The sequence below is a fragment of the Pangasianodon hypophthalmus genome, chromosome 16 (genome assembly GCF_027358585.1).
Source record: "Pangasianodon hypophthalmus isolate fPanHyp1 chromosome 16, fPanHyp1.pri, whole genome shotgun sequence".
NCBI lineage: Eukaryota > Metazoa > Chordata > Actinopteri > Siluriformes > Pangasiidae > Pangasianodon > Pangasianodon hypophthalmus.
This window is the reverse complement of record NC_069725.1, coordinates 19,088,711-19,111,083: the sequence shown is the minus strand read 5'-3', so window position 1 is coordinate 19,111,083 and position 22,373 is coordinate 19,088,711. Positions and strand designations below refer to the sequence as shown.

The following is a 22,373-nucleotide window of genomic DNA, read 5'->3' as shown; positions in this document are numbered from 1 at the left end:
CAGCATTAACCATAATAATAGTAACCTTAACAACAGTATCATTGATGGCAGTATTGATAACGGTAATGACAGAAACTATATTAATGGCTACAATAGTAATAATAGCGGTAACAACAATAACAGTGACAGTAATGACATTAATGGTAATGGAACTAAAAGTAAAGGAAATAATGGTAATGGCTATAACAGTAATGCTGGTACTGGTAACAATATTAACAGAAATAACAGTAACACCAATATTGTAACAATAATAATAATAAGTAACAATAATTCACATCTAAAAATTTAAAAATGTCAAATTATTTATGATTAAAGTACACGTTTTTAGATTCTATCTGACCGTCTCATTGCGCTTTTACTTTTCAGCTCCAAACCCCTGTGCTGCTAATGGCGGGAAGGGTCCATGCTCTCACCTCTGCCTCATCAACTACAACCAGACGTTCTCCTGCGCCTGCCCCCACCTCATGAAGCTGCAGCCGGACAAACACACCTGCTATGGTAAAACACCACCGAAGTCCTCTTACTGACATTTAACAATCTCTGCGTAGAAAGAATGTGTACGTGTCAGCGTTTGCACTGGCAGTGGGGAGTTATCTTTGTGTTATGGGTGTTGCTTTTCATTTTTTTTACAACCACACACGAGTAAAACACGCTTTGTGAATTAAATAGCTAATTTTTGCTGATGCCTCAGAAGTGGCGTCTTCTGTAGTGTGAACCGAAGCGCTCTCGCTCAGTGTTTTGGGTTCTTGGGATCAGTGTTTTGTATTCTGCAGCATGGCCTGTTCTCTCTGCTGCACTGAGTCCAGGTCACTGTTTAATATTCCGCAGTGTGGCATTGGTGTCCTGCTACACTGAATCAGGAAGACTGTTTAGTATTCTGCAGGTGACCTGAGCGCCGTACTGCGCTGATCTCACATCAGTACTGAGTGTGTTACAGAGTGACCTGCAGTGTGCATGTGTGAAGAGAAGCTTGACAGAAACACACACACACACACTCACCTTCTATTATTAACACTGAAATTAAGCTGTACACTCTGTATATATTTACTCATGTCTTCCTCTATCTATCTGTCTGTCTGTGTGTCTGTCTGTCTCTCTCCACTTCTCCCTTGGGTGTGTCTCCACTTTGATCTGTCTTACTGTCATGCTCTCTCTCCTTCACACTCTCTTTGTCTCTTTTTTTCTTGCTGTCTGTCTGTCTGTCTGTCTTTCTATCTATAGTGGATATAAAAAGTCTACACAACCACGTTAAAATGGAAGGTTTTTATGATGTAAAAAATGAAACCAGTATAAATAATGTCAGATCATTTTCTACTTATCCATCCATCAGTGTCTGTCTCTTTCTTTCTTTCTTTCTTTCTTTCTTTCTTTTTTCACTCTATCTATCTATCTATCTATCTATCTATCTATCTATCTATGTCTGCCTTTCACTCGCTCTCCTGAATTGTATTGTTCTCACTGTCCCATCATCTTTCTCACTTTTCCTCCTTCTTTCTTGCTTTCTTTCTTTCTTATACCCTGGATCACTTTTCTTTACCTAGCTATCTACCTGTCTATCTCTCTCTCTGTCTCTCTCTCTCTGTCTCTCTCTCTCACACAGAAGTGAATCCTATGTTGAAGGGTGTTAATGAGTGACATGTTCATAACGTTCATAACATTTCACAATCTGCCCATGAGTGGTGACTTTATTAAAGTTGTTCTTTTCTCTTATTTCTTTGCGCACAGAGTCTCGCCAGTTCTTACTCTACGCCCGTCAGATCGAGATTAGAGGAGTGGACATTGAGAATCCATATTACAACTACATCATCTCCTTCACCGTGCCTGTGATTGATAACGTAACAGCAGTGGATTATGATGCCCAGGAGCAGCGCATCTACTGGTCTGATGTTCGCACACAGATGATCAAACGAGCCTTCATTAACGGGACAGGGGTGGAGACTGTGGTGTCGGCCGGTATGACTCCAGCCTGTGATCATTTCTGCCTTTTTTTTTTTTTTTTTTTTTTTTTTTTTTTTTTTTTAAACTCAGGACCTCCACTGACTCATTGAACTACAAGGAATTAAACTCATTTGTGTTGCTGTTTTAGATATACCTAATGCACAAGGCTTGGCCGTAGACTGGGTGTCCAGGAACTTGTTCTGGACCAGCTATGATACGAGCAAGAAGCAGATCAACGTGGCCCGTCTGGATGGCTCTTTTAAGAACTCCGTCATCCACGGACTGGACAAACCACACTGCCTGGTTGTACATCCCATGCTAGGGTTAGTGCTAGCTCTTCTCTTTCACTCCCTCATCTCTCTCATAATAAATTTAATCCTAATTCTAAATCCATGACTATAACTGGTACAAAGATCATAAGCCCTTGACCCTACGGCCTAAAGCTTACCAATAAGCCAATAAGTAAATAAATACCAATAAATACCAAAAATCTAAAAAAGCTTCTGAAAATGGTCAAGCGCCAACATACACTCACACATATGAAGCCTGTATTTCTTTCTATAATTAGTTAACTATAACTAGTTGAGTCGCAACGAACTGGTTAATTTTAAATTAGTGGAATAAGTAAAGATTATTGCTTTTGGTAGTGCTCTTTTGCAAATGAATATTAATCTAGTTTCATTTAGCTTAGAGGAAGATGTGATTATTGTATATTGGTTTTTGAATAGAGATTTGATTCATTCCCAGCGCTTGTGTAAACTGATCTCACATTTGAAGAGACAGTGAACTACAGAATTAGATTTACAAATATTTATCTGCTGTTAAGTCTCTATATGAATTCTTTATACTTTTTAAAAATTTCTTCGAACACCCTGTGATTAATTTGTTCACCAGACAAACAAAGTAAGTAAAAAAAAAAAATTGGGATGCCAAACTAAATTGCAGATTTTTATAGAAACACATAGTGAATTGCTATGACTTTATGTGAAATAAGTAGCTCGTTTATAGGTTTGAAAATTTCCTGTTCAGAAATTCTTTAAAATAGTCATTTTTAAAGCCTAATCAGTGGTGATTAAATCTTAAATTTGTTAGCTAGCCAAAGTGTACTGTCCCATGTTATGTTATAATATAGACATATAATATAGAATATAGTGGAAAATAAACAAATACTTGAATCCCTTTGAGAGGCGACTGTATATAGTGATAATCTGTGTTCTTTCCTGATAATGTCTCTGATGGTGAAGCACCGTGTTTGTGCCCTCGACAAAAAAGCTGAATGATTTTGGCTATGAGCTGTGCTGCTTAAGGTGCTTTGCATGACCTAAAACTATAATTACCAATTGGAGCATGCTATATTTAAACAAACATATCAAATGCAATGTTGTGAAACTCAACACGGAGTAAAAAATTTTTTGTGAGATTAAAAAACAAATCTCGCTGGTGACTATCCCAAAACCTGACTGAGCCCGAATATGTGATCTACCTGCCCCAGGCACCCGGGGCAGTGATTTATCCACCGCCATAAACGTCTCTGTACTTTGTAATGTGGAAAAAGAACCAAATACCATGGATGAAAGAGTAACATCCTTCTTTAACTTGTCCTCTGTTCACTCTGGTTTTGTTGAAACTGGCATTGTTTGAAAATGGCATTTGAAAGGAGCAGATGCCTGGGCCATATGCTTTGGCTGTTTCCAAAGAAAACAAGTGGCTGAAATGAAGTGGGAACCTTTGAAGGAAAGGATGAAGGGATGGGATGAGACTGTTTGTTTTTGAGGAAAGAGACTCTGGATCTTTGAAGTTGTAACGCGAAGGAGGGAGAGTTTTACTGCTTAAATTTTTTTGTTTGGGTTTTCTGAGGGTGGTCATGGTGTTTAGGCTTACAGTTTGTAAATTACGCTCATGATGGGACTTTGAGCCACAGTTTTCAGGACTCTGGCTTCATAAACAGAACCAATATTACTGCTGACGTGAAGCAAATGTGCATGTTTTTCCATTACCTTCTAACTGAGGAAGAGATTAAGTAGCAGTATACATCATGAAATGTAGTAGGGACATGACAGATCATAATAAACCCTCTGTTGTAGTTCAACCAAGTTGGTTTGTTACAGTAAGAGTGTATGCACATTTTCCTGTAACTGCTTTTAAGTCTCATATGATTTCTTCCTGAACTGTGGGGAAGTTTTATTTTATTTTCAAGAGCTTGAATATCTTGAATCTCTGTACAGATTATGAAACACCGCTGAGGTTTTAGAAACTTCAGTAAAATAAGGAATGCACACAAATGAACAACAGTTGCACTTTAGCTTGCATGATGCTTAGCTGCTTAATTCTGCAACTTATTGTTCTCCAGGAAGCTCTACTGGACAGATGGGGACAACGTCAGCATGGCCAACACAGACGGCAGCAACCGCTCGTTACTCTTCACCAATCAGAAAGGCCCTGTAGGTGAGTAACCAATCAAAACAGCTGGCTAGTTTGATATATATATATATATATATATATATATATATATATATATATATATATATATATATATATATATATATATATATATATATGTTTGTATGTTTTTTTTTTTTTTTAAGTACACAATCTGTGTATTATCTGTGTATTATCTGTGTGGGCAGTCGTGGCCTAAAGGGGGCAGTCGTGGCCTAAAGGGGGCAGTCGTGGCCTAATGGATAGAGAGTCGGACTTGCAACCCGAAGGTGAACCTGAAGGTTGTGGGTTCGAGTCTCAGGTCCGGCAGGGATTGTGGGTGGGGGGAGTGAATGACTAGCGCTCTCTTCCACCCTCAGTACCACGACTGAGGTGAGACCCTTGAGCAAGGCACCGAACCCCCAACTGCTCCCCGGGCGCCGCAGCAAAAAAGGCTGCCCACTGCTCCGGGTGTGTGTTCACGGGGTGTGTGTGTGTGTGTGTGTGTGTTCACTACTGTGTGTGTGCACTTGGATGGGTTAAATGCAGAGCACACATTCCTAGTATGGGTCACCATACTTGGCCACAAGTCACTTCACTTCAGTATTCATTGTCTATAGGCTTGGGAGTGTGTAGTTTCTATACTCTTGCCTTTCTAAGATTCTCTAATCATTTTGATATGATCCTTATACAGAGAGGATTCCTCATAGCAAAGAAAAACACTGCATTACACTGTACAATACTTTTTAATACGCAAAATGTTCCAAAATAGAAACTAAAAGCTTTAATATATTTTATATATATATATATATATATATATATATATAATATATTGTTCTTGAATCTGATTGGTCAGAAGTGGTTATTAAATTTCTATAATGTCCTGGCTAGTGCTGTCATTCAAATCACAGGTTTATATTAATGTTTATAAATTATTCATTGTAATACATTATTTTTTCCAATGCAGTTGTGTGTGGTGCACATTTAAAAAAAATTTAAATGTGTGTAATTGTCATTGTGTGTAATATGATGAAATATTCTGCCAGGAGATATGAGTTTATTTAACTTTATTTCGAAACGTCTTTCCAGTAGCAGTGCTTTGTAACACTCAGAGATGAAGTTGTTGCTTTACATTTTCTGACACTGGAACGCTGTCTAGTGGGGAAAAAAAGAAGCTGATGAGGAAATCTTATAAAGAGGCTGTTTATAGCTGCTATAACATAAGCGATAACAGGAACTAACTTGTTTTGCTGAAGTTCGAAAACATTAAATGGATAAAAAGTACAATTTGAGGTTCTTTAGTATATGTAAAAGTGGTAGTGTTGGCAAATTGCTGTGGTATAAGAGGAATATAACACTTTCATTATTTTCCTATAATAGCACTGCGCAGAGCTGATATCTAAACGCACCACTATTTTTTCTCTGAATAGTTGGCTAATCTTCACTGCATAATTCCTTTGATTGCATTTGTGTCACAGTGAAATGTAATAAGTCCTCTGTGGAATTTACTGGGAGGTAGATCCAGCTAATCCCTGCTCTTCACTGTTGTTTAACAGGGCTCTCTATTGACTTTGATGAGGGGAAGCTCTACTGGATCAGTTCAGGCAACAGCACGATAAATCGCTGCAATCTGGACGGCACAGGCCTGGAGATCATTGAAGGTGTAAAGGGAAAGCTCACCAGAGCCACCGCTCTCGCCATTATGGGTGACTACTTCCTTTTTACTAGTTTATAGAAACTAGTGATAGAAAATCAAACCAATACCTCATGAATGAAATATATGGTGTTATCGGTCTTTTCAGGTGACAAACTGTGGTGGGCGGACCAGGGCACAGACCAGGTAGGCACCTGTGAGAAGAAGGACGGAGGCAACTGGAAAGTTCTGAGGAATGGCACGTCTCCAGTGATGCATATGAAGATCTACAATGAGACAGTCCAACAAAAAGGTGATTGTGTGTGTCGGTTTAGGTTTTTAGATTTTGGGTTGCGACAGGATGAAAAAAAATCATACAGTCAAATCTGTTTCTTGTATATAGTAATATCTCCTTGCACATTTTCAGACAGGATGACTTTATAAAAGATGAATTTAATGTTCTTATGAGTCAATAAAAAACAATAAGGTGGGACTGTGGTCACATTAGAAATATCACTTTCCCTGAAAACTCTTCTAGATTTCCTTATGTTGATATAGACTTGCCATCCCCTTTAATAGATACACCGGTACCCCTGCTCATTCATGCAAACAGGTTCGCCAAAACTGGACAGTTGAATATTGGAAAAACATTTCCTAGTCTTTTTCCAATCTTCAGGTGTCCAGTTTCAGTGAACTTGTGCCCACTGTAGTCTCAGATTCCAGTTCTTGGCTGACAGGAGAGGAACCTGATGTGGTCTTCTGCTCTTGTAGCCAGTCCACCTCAGGTTTTGATATGTTGTCCCTGGATGGATGCTTTTCCACTCACCACGGTTGCAAAGAGTGGTCATTTAAGTTACCTTAGACTGCCTGTCAGCTCGAAAAAGTCTGGCTGTTGTTCTCTGGCCTCTCTCATCTACACAGCCTTTCCATCTGTGTTTCCTCCAACTGAAGCTCTTGACCTGCATCTGGATGATTTTATACATTGCACTGGTGCCACCTGGTGCATTAATGAGCAAGATTACAGGTGGCCAGTAAGTAATAGTGTATGATCATTTACTTTATTATCATGCAGGATCCAATGCAAGTATAGAACTGAGCAAGTGAGGGTTTTATTAATGGGTTTGTTCCCAACAATGGCTTTCTGGGATTTAAACTCAATACCCTACTGATCACGCCCACGCACATTAACTCCTGATATATCCCTGACTGGCGGTACTAAGTTTAAAACCACTATTGTTTTGTGCTAAAGGTACAAACTTGTGCACTAAGAACAACGGAGACTGTTCTCAGCTTTGCTTGCCCACCTCACCCACCAGCAGAGCCTGCATGTGCACGGCAGGCTACAACCTGAAGAGCGGCCAGCAGTCCTGTGAAGGTACGGTTCTCTCACTATCTGATACCATACAGGCATGTGTCGATAATCAGTTATGTGATATACCTTGCTATTTAACATCAAAACATTGCCCACAACCAGTGCACAGATTAAAACTGTTTTACAATGTGGCCCTGGTAGAGTAACTCATGTCACATGGTGTGTTTGTGGGTAGGTATGGGCTCTTTCTTGCTGTACTCAGTGCATGAGGGCATCCGTGGAATTCCTCTGGACCCAGTCGACAAATCTGACGCCCTTGTGCCAGTGTCGGGAACCTCTCTGGCAGTGGGCATTGACTTTCATGCTGGTGAGTGCAAACATCTCATTTACAGCTCACTTCTAAAACTTTTCCTGGACCCATGTTCATTCTGAATCTGTACGGAAGTTAATTTACATTGCACTAATAGCCAGATGTGGTCTAGAAACTTGAGCCTGTAAAAAATTAAGCCTTTCCAGCATGTTGTGATGAATTGCTTGAGTGGCCTGTTAATTTGATGCTGTGTTGTGTGTGTGTATAGAAAACGACACCATCTACTGGGTGGACATGGGTCTTAGCACCATCAGCCGAGCCAAGAGAGACCAAACATGGAGAGAAGACGTGGTTACTAATGGCATTGGACGTGTGGAGGGCATTGCTGTTGACTGGATCGCAGGTTAGAAAGATATCTTATACACTTTCATATATATGGAGTATATGTATGTAGTACACTAGTTCTCCAATAAGTTATCACACAATATCAGACAATTTTTATGGATATCAGAAATATGCCAAAAACAGCGATCTTCTTTTCTCCCACCAATTATAATTCTCACCTCACATTAGTAATGATACAATTTAGTAATGACATTTAGTAATAAGACAGCTATATTCCCCCCCAACACACACACACACACACACACACACACAGACATATTACATGCGGGACTACACTGTTTCTCTTTGGGGTTGGCAGCTCTGCAAGTCTTTGACAGTGCTTTATACACTTTGATGAAATTGTAGTAACATTAAAGCTTGGCATATGGACCTGTCTGTGATTGTTTGCTTTGCTTGAGCTGCTTCATTACATTGTGTAGGGAACATCTACTGGACAGACCAAGGCTTCGACATGATTGAGGTGGCCAGACTCAATGGCTCCTTCCGCTACGTAGTCATCTCTCACGGTCTGGACAAACCCCGCGCCATCGCCGTCCATCCAGAGAAAGGGTGAGTGAGTGTGTGTATGTGTTGCCAAGAATTCTGCAATCCCCAAACAGCGTTTGTGTTCGGCAGCGGAGCATTACTAATGTGGAAATGTTTACCCTGCAATAATGATTAGAGTTGGTACACTGCCTAGTGATAAAACCGCTCTATTGGATGGTCTTATCAGTGTTACACATGCTAGCTAATCCCTTCTTGTACCTAAGGTACCTCTTCTGGACTGAGTGGGGTCAGTACCCGCGCATTGAGAGGTCCCGACTGGACGGTTCAGAAAGAGTAGTCCTGGTCAATGTCAGTATCAGCTGGCCCAATGGCATCTCCATTGATTATGAGGTTTGTACATGGCCACTTCGTCCCTATGACAACACCACTGGAACAGTCAGCAACATATCATATCTCATAGTCTGGAAGAGAAATATGACATAAAACTGAGCTGAGATTTTTCCTTTTAAAGAGTCATCTGAATGGCTGCTGTCTCCTGGTGTATGGTTATGCTGTAAAACAAAAGTTTGGACACACCTGTTGTTGTTTTTTTTTTTTTACAGTTTTCTGTTGATTTAGAATAATAATAACACTATGAAGTAACACATATTGAATTATGCCATGACTAACAAATGGTAACTATTTTTGACGCTCATTTTTATTTTCTCAACCAACTTCATGCAGGGTCTTCACCCAAGAGACTTGTTTGGGATAATAATTTCATTTTAAGTAAAACCTGTTTACTTCAGGCAAAACCTACATGTTATGAAAAAAGCTCCATTGTGATTCAGAAGTAAATTTAAACGTGTGCATTAACTATTTACATTTGTCTTTGATTTCAGTCATAATCATTTATCACATGTATTTAAGACAATGAAAAATATATGTTCAATTTAGTGTGTCCAAACTTTTGACTGGTAGTATATATTAGTATTCTGTTCATATTTTTCAACACAGCACTAAATTCACAATTCTTTTGCTAGGCCTTTTTTTTTTTTTTTTAAATAGCATTTTTGGGCTTTTACAAAAACATAATTTTTTTTAAGTCATTGAAAAATGTTCAGAAGAATCTTCTCTGTCATGTAATTCTGTTAATACGTTAATATTAATGAAATGTTGCTCTAGCTAATTTTGGTGTGTGTGTGTGTGTGTGTGTGTGTGTGTGTGTGTGTGTGTGTGTGTGTGTGTAAATTTAGGAAGGCCTTCTCTACTGGTGTGATGCACGTACAGACAAAATCGAGCGTATCAATCTGGAGACAGGCGGGAACCGGGAGCTGGTTCTGACAGTTCATAACATGGATATGTTTGCTGTGTCTGTGTTTGAGAACTACATCTACTGGAGTGACAGGTGAATCAGTCTCGTTCATGTGTTCAACATTATTAGAACAGCTCAAATATTACGAGCACTTAAACTAACACACTGTCGTCTATATGATCCAGGACACATGCCAATGGCTCCATTAAGAGAGGCAATAAGAACAATGCCACTGAAATGGTGTATCTAAGAAAAGGCATTGGTGTGCAGCTCAAGGATATTAAAGTCTTCAACCGAGCCAGGCAGCAAGGTAGGACCCTATAATGATGAGTAAAATGTACTTCAGAGTAGCCAAGGCAAGCAATGAGTAATCGATTGCATTTTTTTTTCAGGAATACTCTTCTAAACCAATTGATGTGGCGCATTCATTTTCAACAATATTTATGGTATAGATTTGCTTCAAGGTCCTAACATGGTTGTATGACTTGCTCTGCCTCACAGGCACTAACATCTGTAAGGACAAAAACGGTGGCTGTGAGCAACTATGTCTGTTCCGTGGCAACGGAGCACGAACGTGCGCTTGTGCCCATGGAATGCTGGCCGAAGATGGGCGCACCTGCCGCGACTACGACGGCTACCTACTTTACTCGGAGCGCACCATCCTGAAGAGCATTCACCTGTCAGACGAAACCAACCTCAATGCACCCATCAAGCCTTTCGAGGATCCAGATCACATGAGAAATGTCATTGCTCTCACCTTCGACCACCGAGGTGGCGGCGGCAAAGGAGCCAACCGCATCTTCTATAGTGATATCCACTTCGGCAACATTCAGCAGATCAACGATGATGGCTCAGCACGCAAGACCATCGTTGAAAGTAAGCGCACAATTTGATCTGTATTTTAGAAGCGGCTTAGGGCGTGTCCACATGTATACGGATAGTTTGTAATCATAGATTGTATCCCTCTATTTTCAAAAACATTCCTAACTACAAATGATTTTGAAAATATCTCAAAAGTGATTTAAACACTCACATGAGCATGTCAGGCGGTAGTTATAATCTGTTATGTGAAACACCTCAAAAGTAACATTTAAAGAAGGTAAACAGCAGAAAAAGTTTGAAGGACTGATGTTTGGACTGATGCTAAGGTGGAGCTGCTGCTTAAGGTTACACCTAAATACAAAGTGTTCACCTGATTTTTATTCAAAATCTCAGTTTGAAGTGTAGTTCAAATATTCTTATACATGTGGAAGATAAATGGCATGTTCTCCCTGTCACCTTTCCCATATTCATGCGAGGCATAGCCCATCACATTTTTTAATCTTCAGATGGTTGCCAGTCAATACAGAATATGCAATACTAAATGCACAGACCCATATTTTTAATTAAACTGTAAACACTGATGTTAGGTGCTTATGGGTAATGAGGTTTCCATAGTTTATAAATAGAGTAAAGCATCTATGTATATGTCAGGAAGTAAACAGACATAAATGCCATATTAGTCTGGAGTCTCTATATAATGGAAAAAACAAGGTTGTCAGTGATATGAACACGTTAAAACATGACTCATTCATGGATAAATATAACTAAACTGTTGTGCTTTTCCATCTTTTATAGTTTCCCAATACAGCTCTGTTTTAAAGCTCTGTTCCTAATACAAACTGAAATTATGGTCCCCTGCTTGACATCCTCAGTTGGCTACTAGTTAAAAAAAAACCCTACAAGATTCTTGAAATCTTAATAACAGAATGAGGTTTCAACATCAGTGTCTTTTGCTTCTATTGTGGAGGTGTAGTTTCCAGCTCTGCAGGGTTAAAGGGCTGTACAATGTCCCTGCTTCTCTCTGGACAACACACAAGCCAGCGCACAACCATACAGTCCCCACACTCTGCCTTGCCCAGCAACTCCCGACGGAACTTCTGTGACACAAAAGCATACAGCAGTGGGTTGACCATGGAAGATGATGTGGCCATTAACCGTGCCAACAGTGCTAGAGAGCGAAGCCTGCTTGTGCTGTTGACACTCTTACCAATTCGGCAGAACATCACTATATAGGAAGGTAGCCAGCAGACTGTGAACACGACAACAAGCAACGCTGTGGTTTGGGTCACCAACCTATGATAGCGTTGCAACTGCAGAGCATGCCCCTGCAAGGTAGTCTTACGCAGGAAACTGTAGAGTTTGGCATACATGAGGATGATGACCAGTAGAGGCAGGACGAAGCTGAACAAGAAGAGGGCAGTGCTGTAGACCACCTGGCTGATGTCACTGAGGAAGGCAAAGCAATGTGTTGCGGCGTACGTGCCCACGTTGCGGAAGGCAAATTGTGGAGCAGCCAGCGCCATAGCCGGTGCCCAAAGCAGAACTGCTGAGACTTGAAGCCAGCGCTTCATCCTGGAGCGGTATGCCCAGGTTGGGTGTACCACTGTCATATAGCGTGTTACTGCTAGTGCAGCTAGGGTGAACGCACTAAAGGTGTTACAGGCCACTCCCAGGAAGCTGACAGCTTTGCATAGTAAGCTTCCGAAAGGCCAGTTGCCCAGTGCAATTGCAGCTGTGTGGAAAGGCAAAGAGAGTAGCAGCAGCATGTCTGAGGTGCTCAAGGCCAGTAGTAGTGTATCAGTCCCGTGAAAAGACCGAGACACTGTCTTCCGCCTCCTCCTTACCAAGATGAAGATTACCAATGAGTGGCCCAGCAGTCCAATTACTATGATGACTGTGTCTAGTATGGGCACTAGAGCTCTCTGCATATACCAGTCCATCCTTGGTACCCAGAATGGCTGCCATTCAGTGCCTTTCTCCTCGATCCACGATGCACCAGAGCTAATCCTTTGCTTCTAATGTGTACTGAAGGTCTGATAACGATGGCTCTGAGGGACTGTATGCACAGTGACATGATGTAACTGGGGTTGCCACTCCTCCCACCACTTGAGCTGAGCTGCTCAAGACTATGCCTTTTTACAGTCTTATCAACACGCTCACTATCCACCCACTTACACCCACCCACACACACTGCAGCAATAACTGGAGCTTCAACATGAGCATAAATGACTCTGTTAGCAACTGAGACATAGGTCTGCCTTTTCAGAACAGTCACACTCAGCATTAACACCTGCTTGATCGTCAAAGGCCACTCTGCCTCTCAGATATTTTAAAGAGTTATGGGGTATTTTATAGTACTTGTGTTTTGCTTGGGAAGGAAAAGTGTTGGATTTGCAAGCAGAACTTTGACAGAATGATTGACAAAGTCACCAAATGCACGGTTTAGTCTTTCCTTTTTTTTTTAGTCCTTTTTGAGTTAAATTGGATTGGTCTATATCACAGATCATGAATCAGTGGATCATGGATCAGTGATATCCAGAAACAGCTCTGAATACAGCTAGTGCTGCTTGTTGGCTGGTATTGATTTTGTGAAACCAGTCAACCTTGCAGAACACATCTTTCCAAGGCCAAGCCAGGTTCCTGCTGGCTATGGTGAGAACAATCAATTTTACTCCACCATGACTGTCATCTGTGTTGTCGATATAAAGCCTCTTCAGGACTATTATTTCTAATCTGTGCACTAGAATTCCAGAACATAGTTGAAAAAAAAAGATAATTTTGTTCTGCTCCTCAAAAGAAGAAAAAATCCTCCACCTATCTGACAAATAAAATGACCTCATCATAGAAGCCTTGTTGAAAGGCGGGGTATCTCTGTCTCCTTTCTCTGATGTTCTTTGTATGGACTGGTTAGGGACAGGCTTTGTCCATGCAGAGCCACTGGTTGTAACCATGCTTTACTGCTCACATTGTCCTCTACTGGGGATGCAACAAGTGACTAACTTGGAAGGTTGATTTCATTTGAACCAGCTGATTTTTGCGTTTCTCAGGTCACGTACTTGCTTCTTCATACTATGTCTGTATTTTTTTAGGCTTTGTGCTTTGTCTTATCTTTTTTTATGGATGGGTAATCACAGTTATGGGCCTCTATCTAAGTGACGTCAGCAGATAAGGACTGAGATATGGCACAAACCTCATAAAACCTTTATGGCTGGAGCTCCTTCTTCTTCATCTATTAACCAGTGGAAACATTGTGCCTTAAAGAATGACAGCAGCTCTGTGGGACTATTTAATATTAAGGGAACACGTCCAAAAAAATCTGTCTCATTAAATCCTTGAATGTTGCAGTGTTGCTTCAGTCTGAAGCAGAGAGCCAGGCTTGAATATAGGGATCACTTGACAACTGGGTGTGTGCACAGGCAAGCCATCCATGAAATAACTCCTGTACACACACACACACACACACACACATACACAATGCAAACAGCACGAGCACACACCTACTAATAGAGGCATGCTGACTGCTCTGCACCAGACAAACAGAGCTAAATAAAATGTTTTTGTCCCAGGGCAAAGTCATTTATGCAAAGCATGAGATGAATGTTCTGGTGATGGATATTTTACCAGAACATAAATTTGAAGTTCACAGTATGCAATCCAAACATCGCAATATTTAATTATAAAGTTATTTGCTTTCATTACATGGACTTTCATTGCACAGGCTTCCATTGCACGTTCTCGGCTTTATTTCTACTCTATCCTGTCTTTTTCCTCTTAGATGTGGGCTCAGTGGAGGGCTTGGCATATCACAGGGGTTGGGACACACTCTACTGGACCAGCTACACCACCTCCACCATTACTCGCCACACAGTGGACCAGACACGCAGCGGCGCCTTCACCAGGGAGACAGTGGTCACTATGTCTGGAGATGACCACCCCAGAGCCTTTGCTCTAGATGAGTGCCAAGGGTAAGAATCGGCACCAGTGTGGAGCCATACTATCTTGGGTCTGCCTTGAACTGGTCTTTAAAGCTCTGTTCTATACTCAGTATGTAGCGATGATGTGGCCTAGCTGGGGAACCTAAATTAGATTTATTTTTTTGTTTGTTTCGTATATCCTGATAGCTATGTTTACGTGCAGCTGCATCTTTTATTGTTTTACAAATCTGTGTGTAAGCACGTCTTGATCAGCACTCTCTGCTTTCAGCTTGATGTTCTGGACGAATTGGAATGAGCTGGCTCCCAGCATCATGCGGTCATCTCTGTCTGGGGCTAATGTGCTGGTGATCGTGGGTAACAACATCCGCACGCCCAACGGCCTCGCTATAGACCATCGTGCTGAGAAGCTTTATTTCTCTGATGCCACGCTGGATAAGATCGAACGCTGCGAGTACGACGGCACCAACCGCTTTGTGAGTGCTCTCGTGTCTGCATTTCAGTGTGTGTGTCTGTATGAGTGTGTGTGCGTGTTTTTTTTTTTTTTAGAGAATCAGAGAAATGTAGCAAAAGACTATGTGTCTGTGTATGCATAGGTAAATAGGAAAGGAGAGAAAACACAAGTAAAAGACTTTAGAAATTTATTTCACATTTGTTTTAGTATAATTATAACCCTGCGTGTGTGTGTGTGTGTGTGTGTGTGTGTGTGTGTGTGTGTGTGTGTGTGTGTGTGCGCGCACGCATGCTCGTGTGTATAGGTGGTCTTGAAGAACGAGCCTGTGCACCCGTTTGGCCTGGCAGTGTATGGCGAGTACATCTTCTGGACAGACTGGGTGCGCAGAGCTGTGCTCAGAGCAGATAAATTCGGCAGAGATATGAAAGTGCTGCGCGCTGACATTCCCCAGCAGCCCATGGGCATCATCGCCGTGGCCAAGGACACCAACAGCTGTGCGTTTCATCAAACACTAATTTGAATATTAATGCAATAAAAGCTGATTGGGATTGAAGTTGACCTTTGCTCTGTGTGGTGTGCAGGTGAGTTCTCTCCATGTCACACCAATAACGGCGGCTGTGAGGATCTGTGTCTGCTCACCTCTGAGGGCCGGGTCAACTGCAGCTGTCGCGGAGACCGCAAACTGGTGGAGGGCAACGTGTGTGTGGGTGAGACAAACACATGAATGCAAATGATCATGCTTATTTTACACTGCACATTAAAAACTACATTCGTGAACTGATCCAAATGGTACTTGGCACTCTAGTTTCACTTCAAAAAGCAAACATCTCTGTATGCTTTCTCTCCCAGCTGAGAACACCACATGCCACAGCGTGGATGAGTTTGAGTGCGGGAACGGTGACTGCATCAACTACAGCCTGACGTGTGATGGTCGCGCTCACTGCAAAGACAAATCTGACGAGAAGCCGTCCTACTGCTGTAAGTGCTGTGTGCCTCTGTCACTGGCTTGCATTTAAACTTGCAGTGTCATCATACATCCTTATACGCCTTGTAATTGATGCTTTTTTCACTCATAATCGCTTATCACGAGTGGGTTTGCGTTTCTTTGTGTGGCTGTTGATGTAATACTGGTGTGATGTGTTTGCTGCAGCTAATCGCGGCTGTAAGAAGGGTTACAGGCGCTGCCTAAACGGCCGCTGCATCAAACACAGCTCCTGGTGTGACGGCACAGACGACTGCGGAGACCGCTCAGACGAGCGGCCCTGCAACAGTAAGTACAGAGGGAATGTGTGTGTAGGTGTGTGTAAGGGTGGAACGGAGAACGATAACTGCAACGCAATGCCTGTGCTCAGTATAGCATTCTAATGTTAGCATATACAGGTACATAAAGTTACTTCTCTCTGTTGATATTGTGCTGCATAACCAAGGTGCAACTACTCACTATTCGTCTTAGGGGTTGACAGGTCTGCTACTGTATGATGACGTGTGTCCGTGTGTGTGTGTCCCTTCACACTTCCCCAGTGACCCTGTGCAGTGCGTCTGAGTTCCAGTGTAAGGACGGTTCCTGCATCTCCAACTCGAGCCGTTGTAACCAGGTGGTAGACTGTGAGGATGCCAGTGATGAAATGAATTGCAGTAAGTATTTCCTCTTGTTCCACATGAAGATAGTCCAGGTTAAATAAGTTCATTTTTAACCTATAGCCAAATTATATGGTTTCTTGCACTATTCCAGAGTTTAAATAACATGCATCCCACCATCTGGTGTGCAAGTAACCCTGCCTCAGCTGAATAAATGATCAGGATGGGCTATATTGGTTCAGGAGATCAGCAAGATATGCAGGAAGAAAACTATTTATTTCTGAAAATTTCATGTTCTCCCTCAGGCCCAACAGATTGCCTGAGCTTCTACCTATTAGGAGTTAAAGGTGTAACTTTCCAGAAATGTGAATACACCACACTGTGCTACGCACCTTCTTGGCAGTGCGACGGCTCAAACGACTGCGGAGATTTTTCTGATGAGAGGAACTGTCCAGGTCAGACACACATACCTAAATACAACACGCACATACCCAAAATAAGCATCTATTAATTTCTGGAATCACTGTGTCCATTACAGAGAAGAGGAAGCTGAAATGTCCTGTGAACTTCTTCGCCTGTCCCAGCGGCCGCTGTATTCCCATGAGCTGGACTTGCGACAAAGAGAATGACTGTGAAAATGGAACAGACGAGACCCATTGCGGTTAGTGGCAAGCCTGAACCAGAGCCGCTACAACTGTAGCTCACTCTTAAAGAGATATTGTCTGATGATTGAGTCTCTGCTTTTATCTCACATGCTGTCTTTTCCTCTGTATAGATAAGTTTTGCTCACCAACACAGTTTGAGTGCGGGAATCACCGCTGTATCTCCAGCTCCTGGGTGTGTGACGGCACCGATGACTGTGGAGATGGCACAGATGAGGGCAGCCGATGCAGTGAGTCATACTAGCTGTCGGCATGGGCGTGGGTGCGGGTGGTGGGAGGGGAGGTGCGGGGGTTGGTGGACTAATGAGAGATGCCAACTGGGTGGTGTCTGTCTTAACCGAGTAGGGAGAGTAACATACCAAGAAAAATCATGCACTAGCACAGATGCATGGAATTTCAATATATCAAACAGCCTGTCAGACTCTTAACTATAATATTATAGTATTATACCACAGCACAAGAGAATTCTCAATTCTGATTGGTCAGAAGGTGTTGATTAATTTTCTGTAACAGCAGCTCTGAGTACTTCAGCTGCAAAACAAATTGCAGATTATATTAACACGCTTAATGTAATGTTATTGTTTCTATAGTAACAGCTAATTTTACTTGTCAAAACTTTTGGGAAGAGTCTCGAGTGACAATTCTTTGTAACACTCTTCAGAGCAAAGGACATTAAGCTTTTTTTTTCAAGCTGCTTTTTCTGTCTTATTAACTAAAAATAAGAGGTTGGTGAGGAAAGGACTGTTTTGTGGACAATCTACAACAGTGAATGTAACTATAAAAGGATAAAAAGAACAAGTTATTGTTCTTTAAAAAATAAGAAATTGTTATTGTTGACAAATTACTGTGGAGTAATAGGAATAAAAAAACCTCAGGGCGTACTTGATCCGGAGCAGAGAGTGAGCAAATGTCTCTCTGGCTGTTTTCGAATGCCCTCTATGACTTATACTTATGATTTTTAAAAACAGTTGTCCACTTATCTAAGGGCCTGGATTTTTTTTTCTGTCAAACACCTTATGCAATGTCATTCCAGGTTCAAAGACGTGCAGTCCCGAAGCCTTCCACTGCCCTGGCTCACACTGCGTGCCCCAGCGCTGGAAGTGTGACGGGGACAAAGACTGTCCAGATGGAGCTGATGAGGGTGTGCAGGCTGGCTGCAGTAAGTGTCCACTCACTTCATTTAAGTCCTTTTTACCATTAACCATTTTGTGTCTGTCCTCACTTTATAACTCACCGTGTCTCTTTCTAGCAAACAATAAGACCTGCGATGACACAGAGTTCCAGTGCCAGAATAAGCAGTGCATCCCGAAGCATTTTGTGTGCGATCATGACAAGGACTGCCGTGACGGTTCTGACGAGTCTCTCGAATGTGGTGAGTGTGTCTGTGTGCATTTGGTGTCCTCATTATCCTCGTCCCAGTCTGGATCTGCATGCCGATAATGTGCAGACCATGTTCTTGAGTCCTCGAGAGTGCATGAGTTTAAATTAAAAAATAAAAATAAAAATGAGAGAGAATTCAAGACACTACTTCATCATGAATTTAACACACTGTTACACAAATTGTTGTGCAAATACATGACAGCGTAAAACTGTAAAACTGTTGTCCCTTGTTGTACCAATACATACATTGTGTTTGCCAGTTGTGTCCATCTCTACTGTGTACTCTCTGTCTTGGGAGAAAGTTTTGAATTTAGACATTTAATGAGCCTTTGTGTGATGTCACCTGTCCTTTGTGTAACAGAGTACCCCACTTGTGGTCCCAATGATTTCCGCTGTGATAACGGTCAGTGCCTAAAGCAGAAGAACTGGGAGTGTGACGGCGAGTTTGACTGTCACGACCACTCGGATGAAGCCCCCAAGAACCCCCGCTGCACAGAGCCAGGTAACAACAAAGATGTATAGAATTTCAGTTATACTACAGCACTGTTGGATTCTTGAATCTGATTAGTCAGAAGTTCTTGAATTAATTTTCTGTAACAGCAGATCTGACAGTAGGCAAGGCAAATCACAAGTTTATATTAATGCACACATTCTAATACGTTATTGTTTCAAATAACTCTCAAATGTCGCTTTTTTTTCTTTATCTATCTTCAAATTTCAAGTCTGTTCCTTAGTGTACATTTTTCTTCTATACAGTACATAATCACTGCAAACACCATATGTCCCAATATATTATCCCCGCTCTCATATCTGTGCAATCTGTGTGAAAATGGAAAAGACAGGGTTCCACTGCAGCTATATGTGAAGCCATAAAGGTTTGTGGTCATAAAATCCCTGGCTAGGAGCCAGCTGTGCAATGCAGTGTGTGAGCTTGATGAAGGGGTTGATGGCGGCCAGTTTGCCGCCTCATTAACGTCGCCCCTGCCTGGAGAGATTGACTGCTTCGTTGAGCTCGCGGACGTGATGGCTCTGTCCTTTCATCTTACTCGCTTCTTTAGGAAGTGAGGAATGAGGATGTGGTGGTGTTAAAGTAACTCTGCACTTAAAATGTGATTTTTAAATTTTAAATGCATCGTGGATGGCTGATTCCAATTATATAAAGTAGTATTTGGGTCCTTTTTTTTCCACGGGATTTTCATTTTTCCTTTTAAACTTGAGAGTTCTTAGTACGTCTGTGTAAAATGAATTCTTGGATTGTTGCATGAGCTGTCACATAATAGCTAGATAAGTTAACTATAAGCAAAACACGACCAAATCTACAGTTCACATATAGGGTTGTGTTTAAAATTTTCATGTTGAGAGGAAGATATGTTCAGAATGATTCAGTCTTTTTGACAGTGATACGCTTCTGTCATAACTAAGATTCATTCTGCTCTCATTCACCGCTCAGTGATCAAATCAGGTAATCTTTCAGTTATGACTGAAATTTGCTGTACTCTTTTTCGAATTCAGTGAGTGCCGTTTGGGATCACTGGGTCCAAGGAGGAGATTTCCAGGAAGCCACTGCATGCAGTGGTTGTTAGTCTGTTAGACTGGGTGTAATTTGTTTTTTTTTTTAAAACAAGGTCCTAACAAGTATATTGTAAAATAAGACAAAATAGTACAGACATGGCTCAGTGTCTCTTATGGGTGGCTATCTTGCTCCTTGCCTATACATCCCTGTGCCAATATTGGAGCTTTTCATTACATCCCTGCTGAAGTTGACCCCAGTGCTGGCCCAACGTGTCCTAGCTTGGTATTTTTTAACGCTCAAGCTTCATTGTTGTCTGCTTTGAAGACAGCATGATCAGTCTGCACATTTGGGCAAACTGAACGAATCAGTGAACAAATCTGAAAGAATCATTTAACTGAACAGGACCAAATGACTCGAATCAGTGAAGAGACTCAAAATGTCAACTCTATTCTGTGGTATTTTGACGCTAAAGCCGTATGATACTAAATTTTTTTTCTGATGCAGGGTGAGGGTTGAGCGAAGTATGGCGCTGTCCAGTCCTGAAGAGAACTACAGAAAAGCCCTGACTTATCATGTTCCAACTCTCAAACTTTGTTAGAGCTTTCTAGAACGAGTTACAAATGATGCATTATTTTGGCTTGGACTAACAGTAAATTAAAAAAAAAAAAAAAAACTGACAAATTCTGACAAATTGATTCTTGTTATAATCTCAGATCAGACGTTTTGGAACGACGAAGTGTAATTCCTTGTGTGACAAAAAAAACAAGTGTTGTCTTTGTGTGTATACGTGCGTTCACAGAGAAGCGCTGTAATGACTCTGCACATCTGTGCAACAACGGGAAGTGTGTGAGCGAGGATGTGCTGTGCGACTGGAAAGACGACTGCGGCGACGGTTCGGATGAGCACAACTGCTTCGTCAACGAGTGTATCAACAGCAAGCTCAGTGGCTGCACCCAGCTCTGTGAGGACCTCAAGATTGGATACAAGGTGCGTGTGTGTGCTTGTTGTGTACACATTCTATTATGTGTCGGTTTTGTTTATGTTCACACCTTGGGCGTAGTTCTGACCAGTTTTGCACCAGAACCTAGTGAGTGGTGTAGATATCAATAGAGAGGTGGATGGAGCCATGTAAATATAGATATGTAGTGATTAATGCAGGCAGGTGGAGCTAGACTGATAGACAGTGTTGTTTAAAATAGACAGCTATAAGTGGATATATATAAATTGGCTGATAGAGAAGGAGAGCTTTAGTTTCCTTTTCTCTCAAAAATTTTCTTTATTTTTTCTGTTTTGTGCTATTGAAATATTGTTATTAACAATGGTGGTAGAGGTGATGTTAGTGATGGTGGTGATGGTGATGGTGATGTTAGTGATGATGGTGGTGGTGTTGGTGGTATTTGTAATGTTGGTGATGAGACTATGATGCTGGTGATGATATTGATGGTGGTGATGGTGGTGTTTGTGATGCTTGTGATACTGGTGATGTTTGTGATGTTGATGGTGTTGGTGGTATTTGTAATGGTGATGAGACTATGATGCTGGTGATGATATTGATGGTGGTGTTTGTGATGCTTGTGATGCTGGTGATGTTTGTGATGTTGATGGTGTTGGTGGTATTTGTAATGGTGATGAGACTATGATGCTGGTGATGATATTGATGGTCGTGTTTGTGATGCTTGTGATGCTGGTGATGATGTTAATGGTGATGTTTGTGATGTTGATGGTGTTGGTGGTATTTGTAATGGTGATGAGACTATGATGCTGGTGATGATATTGATGGTGGTGATGGTGGTGGTGTTTGTGATGCTGGTGATGGTGATGATGTTAATGGTGATGTTTGAGATGTTGATGGTGTTGGTGGTATTTGTAATGTTGGTGATGAGACTATGATGGTGTTGATGGTGGTGGTGGTGTTTGTGATGCTTGTGATGCTGGTGATGATGTTAATGGTGATGTTTGTGATGTTGATGGTGTTGGTGGTATTTGTAATGGTGATGAGACTATGATGCTGGTGATGATATTGATGGTGGTGATGGTGGTGTTGGTGGTGTTTGTGATGCTGGTGCTGGTGATGATGTTAATGGTGATGTTTGTGATGTTGGTGGTATTTGTAATGGTGATGAGACTATGATGCTGGTGATGATATTGATGGTGGTGGTGGTGGTGTTTGTGATGCTGGTGCTGGTGATGATGTTAATGGTGATGTTTGTGATGTTGATGGTGTTGGTGGTATTTG

At 41.5% G+C, this 22,373-nt stretch overlaps 2 protein-coding genes across 2 annotated transcripts in view; one reads left to right on the top strand and one right to left on the bottom strand.

Moving 5' to 3' along the window:
• lrp1ab (low density lipoprotein receptor-related protein 1Ab) overlaps positions 1-22,373 on the top strand; it is a 129,692-nt gene that overhangs the window by 81,993 nt on the left and 25,326 nt on the right. Inside the window, exons 28-55 of the mRNA XM_034311652.2 lie at positions 367-498; positions 1,726-1,953; positions 2,087-2,261; positions 4,289-4,383; positions 5,913-6,062; positions 6,159-6,302; positions 7,239-7,364; positions 7,537-7,668; positions 7,880-8,014; positions 8,436-8,565; positions 8,766-8,892; positions 9,738-9,889; positions 9,982-10,106; positions 10,298-10,672; positions 14,394-14,583; positions 14,822-15,026; positions 15,309-15,498; positions 15,586-15,711; positions 15,854-15,982; positions 16,155-16,274; positions 16,526-16,639; positions 16,888-17,037; positions 17,121-17,243; positions 17,358-17,474; positions 18,278-18,403; positions 18,494-18,616; positions 18,986-19,126; positions 20,937-21,124. Of these exons, the coding sequence (XP_034167543.2) occupies positions 367-498; positions 1,726-1,953; positions 2,087-2,261; positions 4,289-4,383; positions 5,913-6,062; positions 6,159-6,302; positions 7,239-7,364; positions 7,537-7,668; positions 7,880-8,014; positions 8,436-8,565; positions 8,766-8,892; positions 9,738-9,889; positions 9,982-10,106; positions 10,298-10,672; positions 14,394-14,583; positions 14,822-15,026; positions 15,309-15,498; positions 15,586-15,711; positions 15,854-15,982; positions 16,155-16,274; positions 16,526-16,639; positions 16,888-17,037; positions 17,121-17,243; positions 17,358-17,474; positions 18,278-18,403; positions 18,494-18,616; positions 18,986-19,126; positions 20,937-21,124 (4,268 nt within the window). The remainder of the gene's footprint in view (positions 1-366; positions 499-1,725; positions 1,954-2,086; positions 2,262-4,288; positions 4,384-5,912; positions 6,063-6,158; positions 6,303-7,238; positions 7,365-7,536; positions 7,669-7,879; positions 8,015-8,435; positions 8,566-8,765; positions 8,893-9,737; positions 9,890-9,981; positions 10,107-10,297; positions 10,673-14,393; positions 14,584-14,821; positions 15,027-15,308; positions 15,499-15,585; positions 15,712-15,853; positions 15,983-16,154; positions 16,275-16,525; positions 16,640-16,887; positions 17,038-17,120; positions 17,244-17,357; positions 17,475-18,277; positions 18,404-18,493; positions 18,617-18,985; positions 19,127-20,936; positions 21,125-22,373) is intronic.
• On the bottom strand, positions 11,149-14,382 carry LOC117599226 (galanin receptor type 2-like). The gene has a single exon (XM_034311666.2). It carries the CDS (start codon positions 12,556-12,558, stop codon positions 11,575-11,577), a length of 984 nt encoding a protein of 327 aa, XP_034167557.2. The 5' UTR covers positions 12,559-14,382; the 3' UTR covers positions 11,149-11,574.